Source organism: Ochotona curzoniae, unplaced genomic scaffold (genome assembly GCF_017591425.1).
Source record: "Ochotona curzoniae isolate NIBS_2020 unplaced genomic scaffold, NIBS_Ocur_1.0 contig_2688, whole genome shotgun sequence".
NCBI lineage: Eukaryota > Metazoa > Chordata > Mammalia > Lagomorpha > Ochotonidae > Ochotona > Ochotona curzoniae.
Window position 1 is genome coordinate 16,923,941 of NW_024465553.1, and position 15,316 is coordinate 16,939,256.

Consider the following 15,316-nt stretch of genomic DNA (forward strand, 5'->3'; position numbering starts at 1 on the left):
AGGGCGGCCGGGCGGGGGGAGGATGCTGCAGGAAGTCAGAGGTCCGGAGGATGAGGTTGAAGCTGACCTGGAGGGGGCCTGACAGCCAGCCTTTCCCAGCAGGCAGGGGCGGTGGGAGTATCGTTAGAACCAGCAGCCGCATCACGGAGACCCGGGGGCAGCATATCATGTTGGCTCCTCCAGAGAAGGGCACCTCTGAGAAACCACAAGAACCATGTCAGACCCAAGCCTCCATCTCCACAGAAAGACAATGTTGTTACCCAGCAGAAGCGTACCAAAGGGCAAGAAGAAGTGGGTACCAGACCCGTACGTGACTTTGAGGAATAGAAACTAAACAAGTGAAAGTTGGTTAGGTGATTTAGGAGAATTTTCTAGGAGTGGTTTAACAGGAGAAGCGGACTCTGGAAGGGAAGTAACCTAAAATGGAAGAAGGTTGGAAATGACTGGCTAATTCTCAACAGGAAATAGTCCAACAATTACGGTTCTTTGGGTCTTTCCTTTTTGCTTTTCCCCTGGTGCAAGCGTTCAGTTGAACGAAGCTGGATAGAGTTGGTTAGAAGCAATAAACACAAACAAGTGAGACCATGATGACCAGAAGGCAGTTCTAGTAGGAACTACCAGTTGCTTGTTTCTGTCTTTCTGGCAGTTTAATTCATTAAAAGAAATAAAGCAAGAGAGTCTATCAATTGGATCAGTCAGAGTGAATTGGGGGTCTCTTCAAATTTCTGTTTCTTTTCCATTTGAAAGACAGAAAGGAAGAAACAGGAACCCATGTACTGGTTCACTCCCTAAATGCCTGCAGAGGCCAGGCCAGGCCAAGGGCAGCAGCTCAGAACTACGGAGGTGATAGTGATAGGACCCCGTTGTCTCAGCCGTCCCCTACTGCCTCCCGCTGTGCGCAGAAGCAAAAAGCCAGAATATGGGCCAGTTAGGTGGCTCAATAGGCTAATCCTCCACTTTGTGGTACTAGCATCCCATATAGGTTCTGGTCTGTGCCCTGGCTGCTCCATCTCCCAGCCAACTCCCTGCTTGTAGTCTGGGAAAGCAGTCAAGGGCAGTCCAAAGCTTTGGGACCCGGCACCCATGCAGGGGACTCAGAAAAAACTCTTGGCTCCCATCTTCGGATCTGCTCAGCTTTAGCCATGGTAGCCATTTGGAGAGTGAACCTCCAGATGGAATATTGTCTCTCCCTGTCTCTCCTCTCTCTATATAAAAAATGCCTTTATAATGGGGGGAATGGGGAAGCAGGAAGAAGCTGGGATGAACAGCGGAGGTGGGACTTGAGCACTGGACTCCAATATGGGATGCAGGCATTCCAAACACCATTCTAATCACTATGCTAAAAGCTTGCCCCAAGATGTCTTAGGCCTTTGTAAGTCAGAGGAGTGTTCAGTGTACTGAAATAGTATGAAGGATGTTGAAGGCTGTTCTAAGATCCAAAACAGTAAGAAGAGTGCTAGGTTAGAGGTAGAAGGAGTGACGCTATATCCGGGCTGGCTGGCACTCCCCGCCACAGGCCATTTCACAGACAAGCTTTCCTACGATATAGAATTCTGCCTGTTGTAGCTTTTTCTTTAACATGGTAGCTACCATCGAAGAGTTTGTGTTCAATCACAGGACACGTGGTGCCTTCTGAAACACCCAGTGTCACTTGCTCCCTTTGAAAACTTGACATTTGAATGACATATGCCTCGGCCACCGCTGTGGTGCAACGTATTAGAGCCCTTGTACTTCCCGTTCCTGGGCTGTGCTGGCCTTGGGAAAGGGCCTTTCAGTCCTTCTTGACCTCTTCCTTAACCCAAGAAGGGAAACCCCAAGAAAGCCCCTTTCCATTTGAAGGGCCTCCGAGCCCTGTCCTACTTTGGCTTTCAGAGGGGCTCATCTGTAGAACCCCGCATTGGGAACGGGCGGGCTGCTCTGTGAGCTAGTGCAGCTGATTGCACAGCGAGGGGGACGTGGGCCACTCCTGTGCCACAGGAGCAGCTGGCTGAGGAGTGCTCTGACTCCTGACCTCTGCCTGTCTCCTCTTGCAGGAGTACAAGCCTGTTTTTGCCTGGAGCTTCTCAGTCTGTCATTTGCTGTCAACACACACCAAAGCACCGTTGCCTTGGTTGAAGCAACAACTAAACACTTTCTGGAAGATCTGTTTCTCTGAATGCCATCAGGAGACGGAAACTCCGCTTCCGTGTACAGCACCCCAAGTCCCTTCCTTAACCCCGGCTGAGTGAAGTGACATGGCAGAGCACCTGGCCGGTGGTTGGTGAGCTCTGTGGCCGGGGCAGAGTAAATCAGGTCAACCTAACTGTGTGCTCATTTGCATACCTAGTTGACCTTTTTGAGCCTCTGATTCAAACACCTCCCCCCAAGGTTCAAGTGGGGTTGGTCTCAGAGTGGGCCTGTGTCTTTCCCTTGACTCTGCGTCTAGTTGGTCGTGTCATTCTTCAGGGTTTGTAGGGCCGAGTGGGCGGGCACAGAAGCAGCAGACCGGCTGCCTGGGTTTGGCCTTGCTGGAGAAGCTTCTCACTTGGGTCTTGATTGTCCAGAGGCTGGACTCACTGCTGGCTTTCAAGAAGCAGGCTGCTTTTTTACACAGAGTTTACACCTTACTATGGTATGGCTACATATAAAAGGATTTCAGAAAGTTAGGCTTATTTTAGTGCCAAAATTTGAAAGCCATGGACAAAGTTTCCGTGAACTTTTTGAATACTCCTCCTGTGAGAAAATTGACTGTTTTAAAGAAGACATAGGATGTTAACACGTGTTTACTGTCTATCAGGTTTTCAAGACAATACAAACTGGTTTCAATTTCCCTGAGTTCAGGGGCTGAACTCTCGTGCAGCGGGAGGGCAGCCGTCCAAGCCCTTTGTGGCTGTGACGAGGTGTGACTCGGAGCTGTGCTTCAGGGAGGAAGGGGGTCAGTGTAGTGCCGCCGCCTGTGGAGCTTTGGGGATGGGAGGCGATGAAGGGCGGCCTCGTGGTTGAGCTAGGATTCCAGTGCAGTAGGTTTCAACTGTGCTTTCTGGATTTGTTCTTAAGATTTAATCTATTTTTTTGCAAGGCAAAGTTACAGAGAGGTCTTCCACTGGTTCACTCCTCAGATGGCCACAGTAGTAGTTCATGCTGGGTCAGGTGGAAGCTAGGGGCTTCCATCTGGGTCTCCCGCTTCTGTCTGCTGCTACTGCTTTCCAAGCTTCTACTTTTGATGCTGAATACATACTTTGCTACCCCTCAGTAGGAAGCTGCTAATCTTGATCTGCCACCCAAAGTCCTGAATAACTTTGTAGGGTCTTTGTTTCTTTTGTGAAGATAGAGGCTCATTGTAAAATGAAGTCCCTAGTAGCTCAAGCATTGCTTGTGTTTCAAGGCGGCCTGCAACATTACTGGAGGTGTAGCACCCCCTAGTGGAGGGCCTGTGGTACTCCTGCACAAAGCTGTTGGCAGGGGAGAAGTTAGACAAATTCTGAGCTGGTTTCATGAAATATGTATAATCTGCCTCTTTTAATAGATCCTTTGGGCATTAAATCAGGTGTTTAGAAGAGCAGAACAATAGTCAGTGAGGAGTTTAAGTGGAAAGGTACTTATTTTTATTTTAACATTTTATTTGAGAGAGTTACAAAGAGGAGAGACGGAGAGAAAAATCCTCCATCTGCTGGCTTACTCCCTCAGGTGACTACAGTGGTCAGAACTGAGTCCGTCCGAAGCCATGATCTGGGAGCCATTAGTTTCTGGGTCTCCCATGTGGGTGCATGGGCCCAAGAACTTGAGCCATCCTCTGTTGCTTTCCCAGGTTGTAAGCAAGAACTGGATAGGAAGTGGAACAGCCAGGACTTGAACTGGTGCCCGAATGGATGCTGGTGCCATAGGCAGAGGCCTAGCTTACTCTGCCTTCCAGCATCAGAATGAGAGCAATGGAAATTCTAGATAATTTAGTTTGTTATTCAAACAAACCAGATAACTTGCCTAGTTCTTCAAGACCCAGTGTAGTTTGTTCACTTCGATTTAGAGGAATCTTGGTGTAGTCACCTGGTTGCCTTCATACTTCCCAGTCCACAGCATGACCTATAAACTCAGATGTACTGGTTTCCAGCCCTAGTTTCATCAAGCTTTGAGGACTTGGACAAGCCATTAATTCTTTCCAAACCCAGTTTTCCTCATCTGACAAACTTGAGGTTAATAACATTTACAGGGCCCTGCACGGTAGCCTAGCCACTGAAGTCCTCGCCTTGCACATGCCAGGATCCCATGCGGGCGCCAGTTCTAATCCAGGCAGCTGAGAGAGAGGTCTTCAGTTAGCTGCTTAACTTTCCACATGGCCAAAGCCAGGAGCCTGGAGCTGCATGCATGTCTTCCCTCGCCCGGGTGGCAGGGGCCCAGTTCTTGGGCCATCCTGCACGCTCTCCTGGATGCATTAGCAGGAGCTGAAGCAGTAGCGAAGCAGCTGGGACCTGAGCTGGTGCTCAAATCTGGTTGCAGAGGCTCCCACTCCAGAACAGAGCCCTCGCCAGCACCCAATCACGGTCTCTTCTGGATGTGATGCCGATGTGTAGCCTGCTGTGCCACAGTGCTGGCCCCCAGGCCTCGGGTTTTTATCTGAATGGTGTAACTTTTCAACAAGAGGTTATAGTTACATGTTGCATGTATAATTTTTAAGCTACTGGGAAAGGATTGGGAGCAGGTGCGGAGCCTGTAACCTCCCGAGGCTGCTCTCAGTGCCGAGTTTGGTTCTGTCACCTCTGGAGCGTTCAGGCCTCTAGACTGTTGCTGCGTGACACTGCCCACCCAGGGTGGAGCAGGGGGCACTCAGGGTCCTCCAGGTCATTTTTTAAACATTACTTCTAACTGGCAGAGGCACTGTCACCATTTCATTTCCCAGTGCCTTTTGCACATGTCCCTGTAAGGAGCCTCAAACCGCTGGTCTCTGGGCAGTGTGCTGCCATTGGCTGTGTTCCGTCTCACTCCGGAAGCTCTGAAAGGGGAAGTGGCAAGCAGGCCGGAAGCTGTTCAACAGACCACACCACGGTTCCGCTTGCTAGGTGCCCCCTGTATTTCTTTTCCCTAAGGAATCTTTTTACCCTGTAACACCGTGTAAAATCAGTCAGCAGATGCAGAGCCTAGGTTATGGGCAAAGCCTGGCACTTGGGAAAGTCAGCTCAGCGCAGCAGCCCATGGTTAAATCTTACATCCAGATAAACTGTTTGGCAACTGCTAGTCATATCAATAGCTATGGCCAACGTTTTACAGATGTAAGAAAATGCAGGTCTTATCGTCACATTTTCGTGAGCTTGAAACTCAGTTTTTATATCCCTATTTTAATAATAGTGTCTGGTTTTATAGTAACTTGTTTTCACACATTTAGTAAAAAAAAAAAAAGGGTAAGCAAAGAGAATATGAAAATCTCTCTCTGTACTTCTCATTTCTGCCTTATTAGCTGCTGTTAACATTCAGCAGAGAGGAAGAAAAGGAGTAGTGAATTGAATAAAAGAAAAGTAGGGCTGTCGTGGTAGCCTAGTGGCTAAAGTCCTTACATTGTATGTCCCGGATCCCATATGGGCACCAGTTCGCATCCTGGCAGCCCCGCTTCCCATCCAGCTCCCTGCTTGTGGCCTGGGAAAGCAGTCAAGGATGGCCAGATTGAGTTTCTTGGATTGAGTTCCTAATTCCTGGGAGACACAGAAGCTCCTGGCTCCTCGCTTTGGATCAGCTCAGCTCTGGCCATTGCAGCCACTTAGGGAGTGAATCAGCAAACAGAAGATCTTCCTCTCTGTCTCTTCTCTCTGTATATCTGACTTTCCAATTAAAAAAAAAAGAAAGAAAATGGGGAGTTCTGTAGACAATGTAGGATATGCAGGAAGCATATGCAGAAATAGAATTATTAAAGAATCCCTCAGGTAAGAATGTCAAGACGTGGGAAGCTGGTGGCTCAGCCCGTCTTACAGCAGATCGCCATCTTAGATTGATGATAAGCAGCACATCAATTCCCTGCTGGCATGGTGTGTAAACTCGTAAGACGAGAGAGGAAGAAGGTTCCTTGCTTGCTTGCACTGCTCAGCACGGGGGCCACCCTCGGAGTCCTCTTTTGATCATTGTGTCCGCCACAATGCCGATACAGTTACAGAACTCAAAGAAGTAAAGGTAACTGCATAATTTTAGGTGTGAATTTTTTTTTAGCAAATAAAGGATTCATCCTTGCTGTAAATTTAAATAAAACTGTGAAAGTTCTAGGACTTATCTGAATCAACCAGAATTGTCTCATTTTGTGTTTCAAGTTACTACATTTTCTGCTGGAATATACACATTCTCAGAATTCCTGTATATTATTCAGAACTCAGTCATTTTCCTTCTGCAGCCAGGCTATGCTCTAATAAGGCTCACACATTATTAATACTATTTATTTCTTGGACATGAAGGGCAGACAAGATAGAGGCTTTATGAAAGTCAAAAATCTTAGCAAAATACTATGTCTTACTTTCTAACCTACTATAATACTTCTAAAGATGTTTTAATGGAAATTAAAATAAAAAAGCTTAGATGGAAATATATGAAGAGTTTGTATGGAAAAGAAGACAGCCAGATTTTAAAATATGTCAGTATTACTGACATCAGAGAAGTTAAATTTGGTGAATTTTTTGGCCCAACCTTTTTTTTTTTTTTAAATTGATTATATTGCACTATGTGACACAGTTTTACAGGCACTGGGATTCCCCCCTCCACTCCCGAAAACCCACTCCCCACCATGGTGGATTCTTCCATCTTGTTGCATTACCACAGGTCAAATTCAGTTGAGATTCTTTCCTTGCAAGCATCTACAAAGCATAGAGCCCAGCCTCTTATTGCCCAGATAAGTTCAACAGTTTCATGGGGAGACCGTCTCTGGTCTGAAGGTAGAGCCAACAGAGTATCATCCCAATCAATTAAAAGACCCGACATTACATCAGTAACAATTTATAATGTAATGGAATTAGTTGACATGGTATTGTGTAACCAGCATGTTAAAAGAGAGAGGGGGAGAAAAAAAAAGAGTGCAAATTCTGAACCACATCCTATGACTTCTACATTGACATTACAATTATTAGTTTATATACAGCTGGGTTCTATACACCTTAAAACGGCTATAGATTACTATTCAGCTGTCTCATGTCTATTTTAATTTTAGTATTTAGCAGTTCATAGCGTTGAAGCATGATTTTGCAGAACCTGGCTGTTTTTGGCCTAACCTTTTAATATAAAAATTTCAGTGATGTACAAAAATGCAAACGTGTGACAATGACAACCTCGGAGAGTCCCCCTGCACCTGCCCAGGCAGACTCTGGTGCGGTCTTTCACGAAAGCCCCTGCGCAGCCTGAGCTCTTGCCAGAGCAGTTGTTCCCGGGATTGAGTTCCTAATTCCTTTTTTTTCTAGATCGCAAAAGTTGAGAAGCTCAAGCCGCTTGAGGTGGAGCTGCGTCGTCTCGAAGACCTTTCCGAGTCCATCGTGAACGACTTTGCCTACATGAAGAAGCGCGAGGAGGAGATGCGGGACACCAACGGTGAGAGGGAGGCAGCGCCCAGTTCTCAGTGACCCACACAGGACGTGCACTCCCCAGACTTTAAGTTCCAGTGTACCTTTTTGGCATCTTACACAAGTGGGCAATGTGGAAGGAGAAGTGTTTGTTTTGGTGTTATTGCTGCAAGAGGTACATGAGCCTGAAGCCAGGAGCCCAGAGCCCAGAGCTCTGCTGGAGTCTCCCATGTCAGGTGGCAGGCTGCAGCACTTGGACTGCTATCCGCTGCCCTCCCAGGCACACTGGCAGGGAGCTGGATCAGAAGCAGAGCCTCTGGGACTCAAGCCAGCGCTGCAATCATGGATGGCAGTATCACAAATGGCCACCTAACTTGCTACGCCACAGTGCTATCCCCTAACTTATTTTTAAATATAGGTATTTTTTAGAGTTTTTAGTACTTATTTTCATTTTGTTTGAAAGGCAGAGAAATGCACAGATGGAAAGAGACATGTCTACCAGTTCGTTCCCCCAATGCCTGGAGCAGCCAGGACTGTGCCAGAACTTGGGCCATCACCTGCTGACTGCCAGGGTGCACACGCATGAGCAGGAAGCTGGAACAGAAGTGGAGTAGTGGGACTCAAACAGGCACTCTTCTCTGACCTGGGATGTAGGCATCGCAAGCACCAAAGTGCCCACTCCTGAACTTTAATTCTCTGAAGTCCTACTGTTAGGCTATTGTTTAGGCAGCTGGGGAGACACACCCCTCCTTACATTTAAATTTTTTGTGTGTTTTAGAGTCAACAAACACCCGGGTCTTGTACTTCAGCATCTTCTCAATGTTCTGCCTCATCGGACTGGCCACCTGGCAGGTCTTCTACCTGCGCCGCTTCTTCAAGGCCAAGAAGTTGATTGAATAATGAGGTGCAGCCTCCTCCCCCCCTCGTACCTCAGCCAGCAGAACATCGCTGGGCATGCCTGGCCTTGGGCATCCTACCAACAGCACCACCAAGGCACATTGGAGTTACCCCTACAGCCTACAAGTCAGTGAGAGACTTCTTTTCAACTTGGTAGGATTTGGACTCATTTTGCAACAATAGGACTTTATTAGTCACCTAAGACAAAACATAAGGGTTACCTGGATAATGCCTAAGCCAGCATTTGTACTGGGTTTCCCCGTGGGATCTGTTTGAACCATTTCCCTCCCTTCTCCCACTCGCTCACCAGCCTGGGCTCCCACTCGAGTTGTTTCACTAAGATTTTTATGACTATATGGAAGGAACCTATTTCATTCTCATTGTCCCCTTTAATTTCCTTGCAAAAACACCCTTCCCTTTCTCGTGGCCCTCAGCTGAAATGTTTACATGGCTTCTCTCTGATCTCCTGTCATAATTTTATGTCGCTCCAAAGGCTCATGAATGTTACACCTCATCAAAATGAGCTTTGAACTGCAGATAACTCTGAAAGGAGATTTCATTTTAGACAATTAAAATATTTGTGTTCAACTGCTTGAACTTCTTTGTGTATGTGTGTCTAGCTCCATGCAGTTTTATCACATATGTCAGTTCATGTGACCAACACTGCAGGATGCAAGCAGCTCCATCACATGGTCCCTCGTGCTGCCCCTTACAGCCACAGCCACCGCCCTTCCTTACGCAACCTCTAGCCACGCTAATCTGTTCTCCATCTCTAATTTTATTTAAGACAAGTGGAATCATGTGGAATGTGTCCTTTTAGACATTTTAATTTTGACCCAGAACATTTTCCACAAGGCCCATCTGAGTGGTTACATGGGTCAGTGATGTGTTCCCTTTCTTGCTGAGTAATATTCCCTCATGTGGATGGATCATCACTTTGTTTTTAGGATTTGGCCTGTGTTAATAAAGCTGTGGACACTGATGTGCAGGCTTTCACATGTGTTCATTTCCCAAAAGGCTAGGCTGTATGAGCAGCACATGTTTATAAGTCTATTCTTTCTTTTTAAAATTTTATTTCAGACATTTGGACAGACTCGTGTGAAGGTCACATTAGGGTTCTGGCCTGGGTTTTCTTCCTGGCCAATGACGTTGAACATCTTGTCATGAGCTTGTTTGCCCTCCGTAGATCCTTGTTGAAATACTTGCTGCTGTCTTTGGCCCATGTCCTGCTTCCATTCTTAGTCATTGAGCTTTGAGGGTCCCTTGGGTGTCCTGGACACAAGTTCTGCGGCAGGTATGTGGCTCCTTCGGTTTTTTCATCTAACTTCTGCCATGGAAAAACCTTCTCAATTCCTGTATGGGCAGTCACTTACTAATGCCTGTCCTTAAAGGTTCTCTCTCCAGAATTGAGACATGAGGTATAGAACAGACATTTAGGAAGGTCATGAAGAGTACAAACTTGAAGAGTATTGTTATAAGGACAAAGCCAAGAGTCACTGTGGGAGACTGAGCTGCCCAGAGGCCAACGGCCGTGTAAATCAGAGAAAATGCGACCCAAACAAGCACGTTCATACTCAGTTAACAGAAACACCAAAGGAAGCCTTCCCCACGGCTCCCAGGAAACTAGGTAGGCTGTTCTTCCTATAGTGTCTTTTTTCATTTTAAACTTTTGTTTACTTTGATTGTATTTGAAAAGTGGAGAAGCAGAGACAGATGGAGAGAGATCTTCCATTCACAGTTCACTCCCCAAATGCCCGCCACAGCCAAGGCTTGGCAGGACTCACTGGGGTGAGAGGAACCCAATGTCTTGAGCCGGCACCTCCTGCCTCCCATGATGCAATCAGCAGGAAGCTGGATGGGTCCTAGAATAGCCTGGACCCCAACTAGGCACCCCAATACTGATCATGGGATGCAGGCTTCCCGAGGGGCAACCTACCCACCGTGCCAAATGCCCGTCCTATCCGCTTACTGTTACAGACCTTGTCTAATGAATGACAGGTGACAGGAATGAAAGGATTTAGATGGACCTTGCAGCAACGATGCAGAAAACATCATTGTGTTGACCAGGTATAAAAGGTAGTAAGGGGTGAGTTGCTGAAAAGCCCTTTTTATTGTGGTAATGTTTCAGGTAATACAAACCTAGAAATGTCTTTTTTGTTTGCTTTTACTCCATTTTACTTGGCATGTTCCTTTTCTGCGACATGAAAGTGGTTCTTGCTGTAGCTTGCACAACATCGCCATCTGCTGTTGGGAATTGATAAGTACTGCTTCAGGGAATTTGCCAGTCAATTCCTTACCACAGGGCCAGCCAGTGTTGCCAAAGTCTGTCATATTACATGTCATAAATGACAAAACTTGAATGCCAGGAGAGAAAATAAACACATTTATGAGTAATATCCATCCTTCAGCTTTTAGATGTGAAACGCTGTTCTGCTGCACCAGCTTACCCAGACTCTCGCTCAGTTCCAGCGGGTGCCTCTCTCCCTTTGTATGGTGCAGCCAAGGCTGCTGTTAGCTCTGGTTTTTGTCTTCACACAATGCCCAAGAAAGTAGGAGAGAGTAGTTTATTTTGTTCCCAAGTGTGGCTCCAAACAGAAACTTTTTCCCCTCTCTCCCTTTGACTCATGCCAAAGCTACCGACTCAGACATTTGTGCTTTTTGTTGCGAAGTGAAATGATATTATGCCTTGATGTTACCTTAAAAGTAAGAAGTATTTGCTTTTGGTAAAAGGCAAATACAGGAGCAAATCAGTTTCAAAAACAGGGGTGTTACCTTCTTCCCCCCTCGGAACATACACGAGAATATTAGTTCAAGTGACCTTTGTTACACCCTTGTCATGAGCCCCTGTCATAAAGCCGTTTTTCTGTGGAATGGAGAGAAGCATGTGGGATTTATACAGATGACTTACGTAAGAGTTGGATTGGGGACTTTTGTGTAAATTTTCTCAAATAAAGGCTAGCAGAAACCATTCAGTGTGTGTGTTTCAGTTATTCTGAAGTACTTTTGTCTTGGTTGGCAGTCATTCCTACCACATTCCTTGGGTTAAAAGTATGACACACCTGATGAGTTAGAGGAAAAAGCATAGTCCTTTTTCTACTCCAAATGGGTCATTTATGTGAGACAGTGTAAGTTTTTATACGGTAACTGTTTAATTCTGGTATTTGGAAGGCAGAGAGGGATAAGGAAAGATGCATCCACAGCTCTCCAGTCTGCTGCTTCGCTCCCTGAAAGTCCAGCACTATGGCTGGGCCAGGCCAGAGCCAGGGGCCCCAGGCCCCTTCCACGTGGACCCCCGGGCTTGGGCCATCATCTCCAACTTTGTAATTAAAAAAAATAAATCTTTAAAAAATTAAAAAAAAACCTGATCCATGCAGAAGGGATAGTGATGCACTACTTACACAACAAATCTTTTTTTTTTAAGATTTATTTTTATTGCAAAGTCATATATACAGAGTAGAGACAGAGAGGAAGATCTTCCGTCCGATGATTCATTCCTCAAGTGACCACAACGGCCGATGCTGCGCTGATCTGAAGCCAGAAGCCAGGAAATTTTTCTAGGTCTCCCACATGGGTGCACGGTCCCAAAGCTTTGGGTGGCCTTGACTGCTTTCCCAGGCCACAAGCAGGGAGTTGGATGGGAAGCAGTGCCGTTGGGATCCTGGTGCTTTCAAGGCGAGGACTTCAGCTGTTAGTCCACCACGCCATGTCCAACAAATCATTTCTGAGGCTTTACTAAAATAATTTTTTCTTTTGAAAATAAAATATTCATTTTTATTGGAAAGGCAGATTTATGGAGAGAAGAGACAAAGGTCTCCCATCGGACTGATGGTTTGCTCACTAAATGGCTTCTACAGCCAGAGCTGAGCTGATCCAAAGTCAGGTGCAGGAGCTTCTTTTAGGCTTTGGGCTATCCCCCACCACTTTCCCAGGCCACAATCCGGGAGCTGGAATGGAAGTGGCACAGCCAGGACATGAACCGGTGCCCATATGGGATACTGGCACTTGCAGGCAAAAGATAAGCTAATTGAGCCGCCATGCCAGCCTCCTTGTGCCATATTTTAGGTACTGATGCTACAGAGAACAAAAGCGCAAGTGCAGGCTCTCATGGTGGCACTTGGTCTCAGGAGTGGGGCCAGCCCATAGAGCAAACAGGATCAACAAAGTGTTAGCATTTCACAGATAAGCACGACGTGCTGAGATAAGGCTAGAAATTAGTTACACACAGGCAGAATCTGCTCAGCAGGCAGACTAACAGAGATAGTGTGTTCACATCCAAGAGGATGGAGACCCCGTGGGAACTCTCCTATTCAGCGGGGAATGAGCTGCAGATACAGCGGGAGCACGGGTCAGCAGCAGACAGGTGAATTCATTCGCTCTCACGCTTTACCATACTCTACTCAATCTGTCTTCCTACATTTGTTGGCTGTTTCTACCTCTTCTTTCACCTGCCTTAACAACCATGTCCCACCTGGTCACAAAAGTTCTAAATACTTCACAGATGGGTCCATACACCCTCCTTTTCATTTACTTGAAAGGTCTAGAAAGAAAGATAAATCTTGCATCTGCTGGTTCATTCCCTAAGTAACTTGCCAACAGTCCAAATCTAGGAACTCCGAGTTCTACCCAAGTCTCCCTTGAGACTAGCAAGGACCTAACCATTGGGCCATGACCCGCTGCCTCCCAAGGATGTGTTAGCAGCAAGCTGGATCAGGAGTGGAGCTGCTGGGACCTGAACCCAAATTCAGAGCTGGAGTGGGGTTTTCCCCACAAAGCCCACCCCTCAGGTGCTTTTCTTAAGTCCAGACTCTTCTCGGGGCATAAATGGCTACAACCTTAGTCTTTTGACCTCCTGTCACCAGAGGTTTTGTTAACATACAGTAAAATCCCCACATTTTTGGCATCTGAGCTGTCACCTGAGCCAGAGGTCTGCTCCTTGGGCGTCGAAGAAGGCGGCATCATCTAGAACATTCCATAAAACCAGAACATAACAGCCACTGCTCACATGGTCCCCTGAGCTTGCACCGTCTTGACAGTAGTTACTGCAACATCCCGAATCCTTTCCAAGACTTGAGGCATTGCCTCGCCGGAAAACGGCACTGACGCCGAGATGAGGTTAAGTGGCTTCTCTGAGCTGTGAGAGGGGACCTGGGGGTCCACGGACACGGGATGATACCCCTGCGTTCCCACGAGGAACACCCCAAAGCCCGGAGCTGCCCTCCTCCTCCGCGGGAAGCCTCGGCCGCTGGCCTTTAAAAAAAAAAGTGAACCGACGAAGGCGGAGAAAGCCCGTCCGGCGCGCCGGAAACCCCAAGAACTGCTTCCGGGCAAAGGAGCGGGGCCGAAGCCACCATGGACCCTGGCGCGGTTGAGAGGTTGACGGAGCCGCGGCCCGGCGTCTGAGGCGAGCGCGGCCACACACAGTGCTGCTGGGGGACACGCAGGCTGCTGCCGCCGCCGCCATGTCGGTGCTGGGCGAGTACGAGCGACACTGCGACTCCCTCAACTCGGACTTCGGGAGCGAGTCCGGGGGTGGCGGGGACTCGAGCGCGGGGCCCAGCGCCAGCGCGGGACCGCGGGGCGGCGGCGGCCCGGCCGAGCAGGAGGAGCTGCACTACATCCCCATCCGCGTCCTGGGCCGCGGCGCCTTCGGCGAGGCCACGCTGTACCGCCGCACCGAGGTAGCGGCTGGGCCCCGGCTTCACCTTCCCCCGGCGCCCGCGCGCTCGCACCTGCTGTCGGGATCCCCTGGACCACTGGGAAGCACGGACCCAGTCGCTAAATCGTCCTTGAGCTTTTCCCCCATCTGTGAAATGGGCCGAATCATATAGCTCCCTTAAAAATGCTGCTTTAAAAAAAAATTGAGAGTCCAATGAAGGTGCTTTACAAAAATGCAAAGTGGTTCTCCGATTGTGAGGTTTTGCAAAAACTTCCTCCGTATGCTAAGCTGTTAGTCTTGACTTTTGCGGGAGACAAGGACTGTTGAGAACCTATGTTCTGTCTTTTCCCTCTTCCCCGTCTGCGTTTTCACAGATGCACATTCCATGTAGAAATTCCAGAGGTCACAAGCTAAGAACCCTGCAGTAGTGACTTGGCTTCCAAAATCTTTTAGTTTTGTGTGTTTAATTTAGGTGAAATTCGGCTGACTGGGTTCAGTTTTGCCAAGTATGAAAAGTTTAGCTTCAGGATAAACATTTGCGAAGCCTTGCTGGGATTGCTGAAGGTGATTCATCCATCAGCACTTCTGGTCTGTGTGTCGCGCGCCAGCTGACAGGTGGAGGTGTGGGGTGGCTGGGACGGGCTATCCTAAGTGTGTTGTTGGGTCGTTCTTTTGTTTGGAGGTTTGGGGTGTTGAAAGAGACAAAGAGGAAATTCTCCTTCCTCCCAAATGCCTGTTATTGCGGGGGGCTAGGGAGGGGCAGAAGCAGGGACCTGGAACTCAGGGAGTGGCAAGGACCCGGTCTGTTGAGCCGTCATTGCTGCCTCCTGGGGTTTGCATCTGCAGGAGGGAGCCAGCCAGGGGCAGAGGTTGCACCTGGGCGTTGTTAGAGGGGATAGACACTTCTTATCTGCTAGGCCATTACATTCATGAATGACGTTGGCATAGCTGTTTATTTAGTAATTGCTTTTTCTTTTTGGCATTGAAATAAGAAAGAGGAGTATTGGTATTCCTGTTTTCTTCGTTGGAAAAACTATTTTTAAGTGACTTGCCCACTTCGGTGAGAAGTGACTCTCCTACTAGAACTAGGTTCTCCTCTATGCTGTTGAACTTGATGAAGTTTGTGCCGAGTTGTATTTGTTTATGCTTCAAATTGCATAGTGTTATGCCTACCCCTGATAGTTTAAGGTTAAAAAAAAACCGCATTCTTAGCATTCTATTCCTTCTAGGTGTTTGTACAAAGCTTCTTCAAAAAGTTTATGAA

General features: G+C 47.5%; 2 protein-coding genes across 2 annotated transcripts in view; both read left to right on the forward strand.

Moving 5' to 3' along the window:
* The window catches only part of TMED10 (transmembrane p24 trafficking protein 10), a 31,732-nt gene extending 22,748 nt beyond the window's left edge, over positions 1 to 8,984 (forward strand). Inside the window, exons 4-5 of the mRNA XM_040975270.1 lie at positions 7,401 to 7,527; positions 8,278 to 8,984. Coding sequence (XP_040831204.1) covers positions 7,401 to 7,527; positions 8,278 to 8,399 — 249 coding nt within the window. The 3' untranslated portion in view covers positions 8,400 to 8,984. The remainder of the gene's footprint in view (positions 1 to 7,400; positions 7,528 to 8,277) is intronic.
* A 4,764-nt stretch (positions 8,985 to 13,748) lies between these two features.
* Positions 13,749 to 15,316, forward strand: part of NEK9 (NIMA related kinase 9) — a 37,403-nt gene continuing 35,835 nt past the window's right edge. Inside the window, exon 1 of the mRNA XM_040975271.1 lies at positions 13,749 to 14,074. Coding sequence (XP_040831205.1) covers positions 13,856 to 14,074 — 219 coding nt within the window. The 5' untranslated portion in view covers positions 13,749 to 13,855. The remainder of the gene's footprint in view (positions 14,075 to 15,316) is intronic.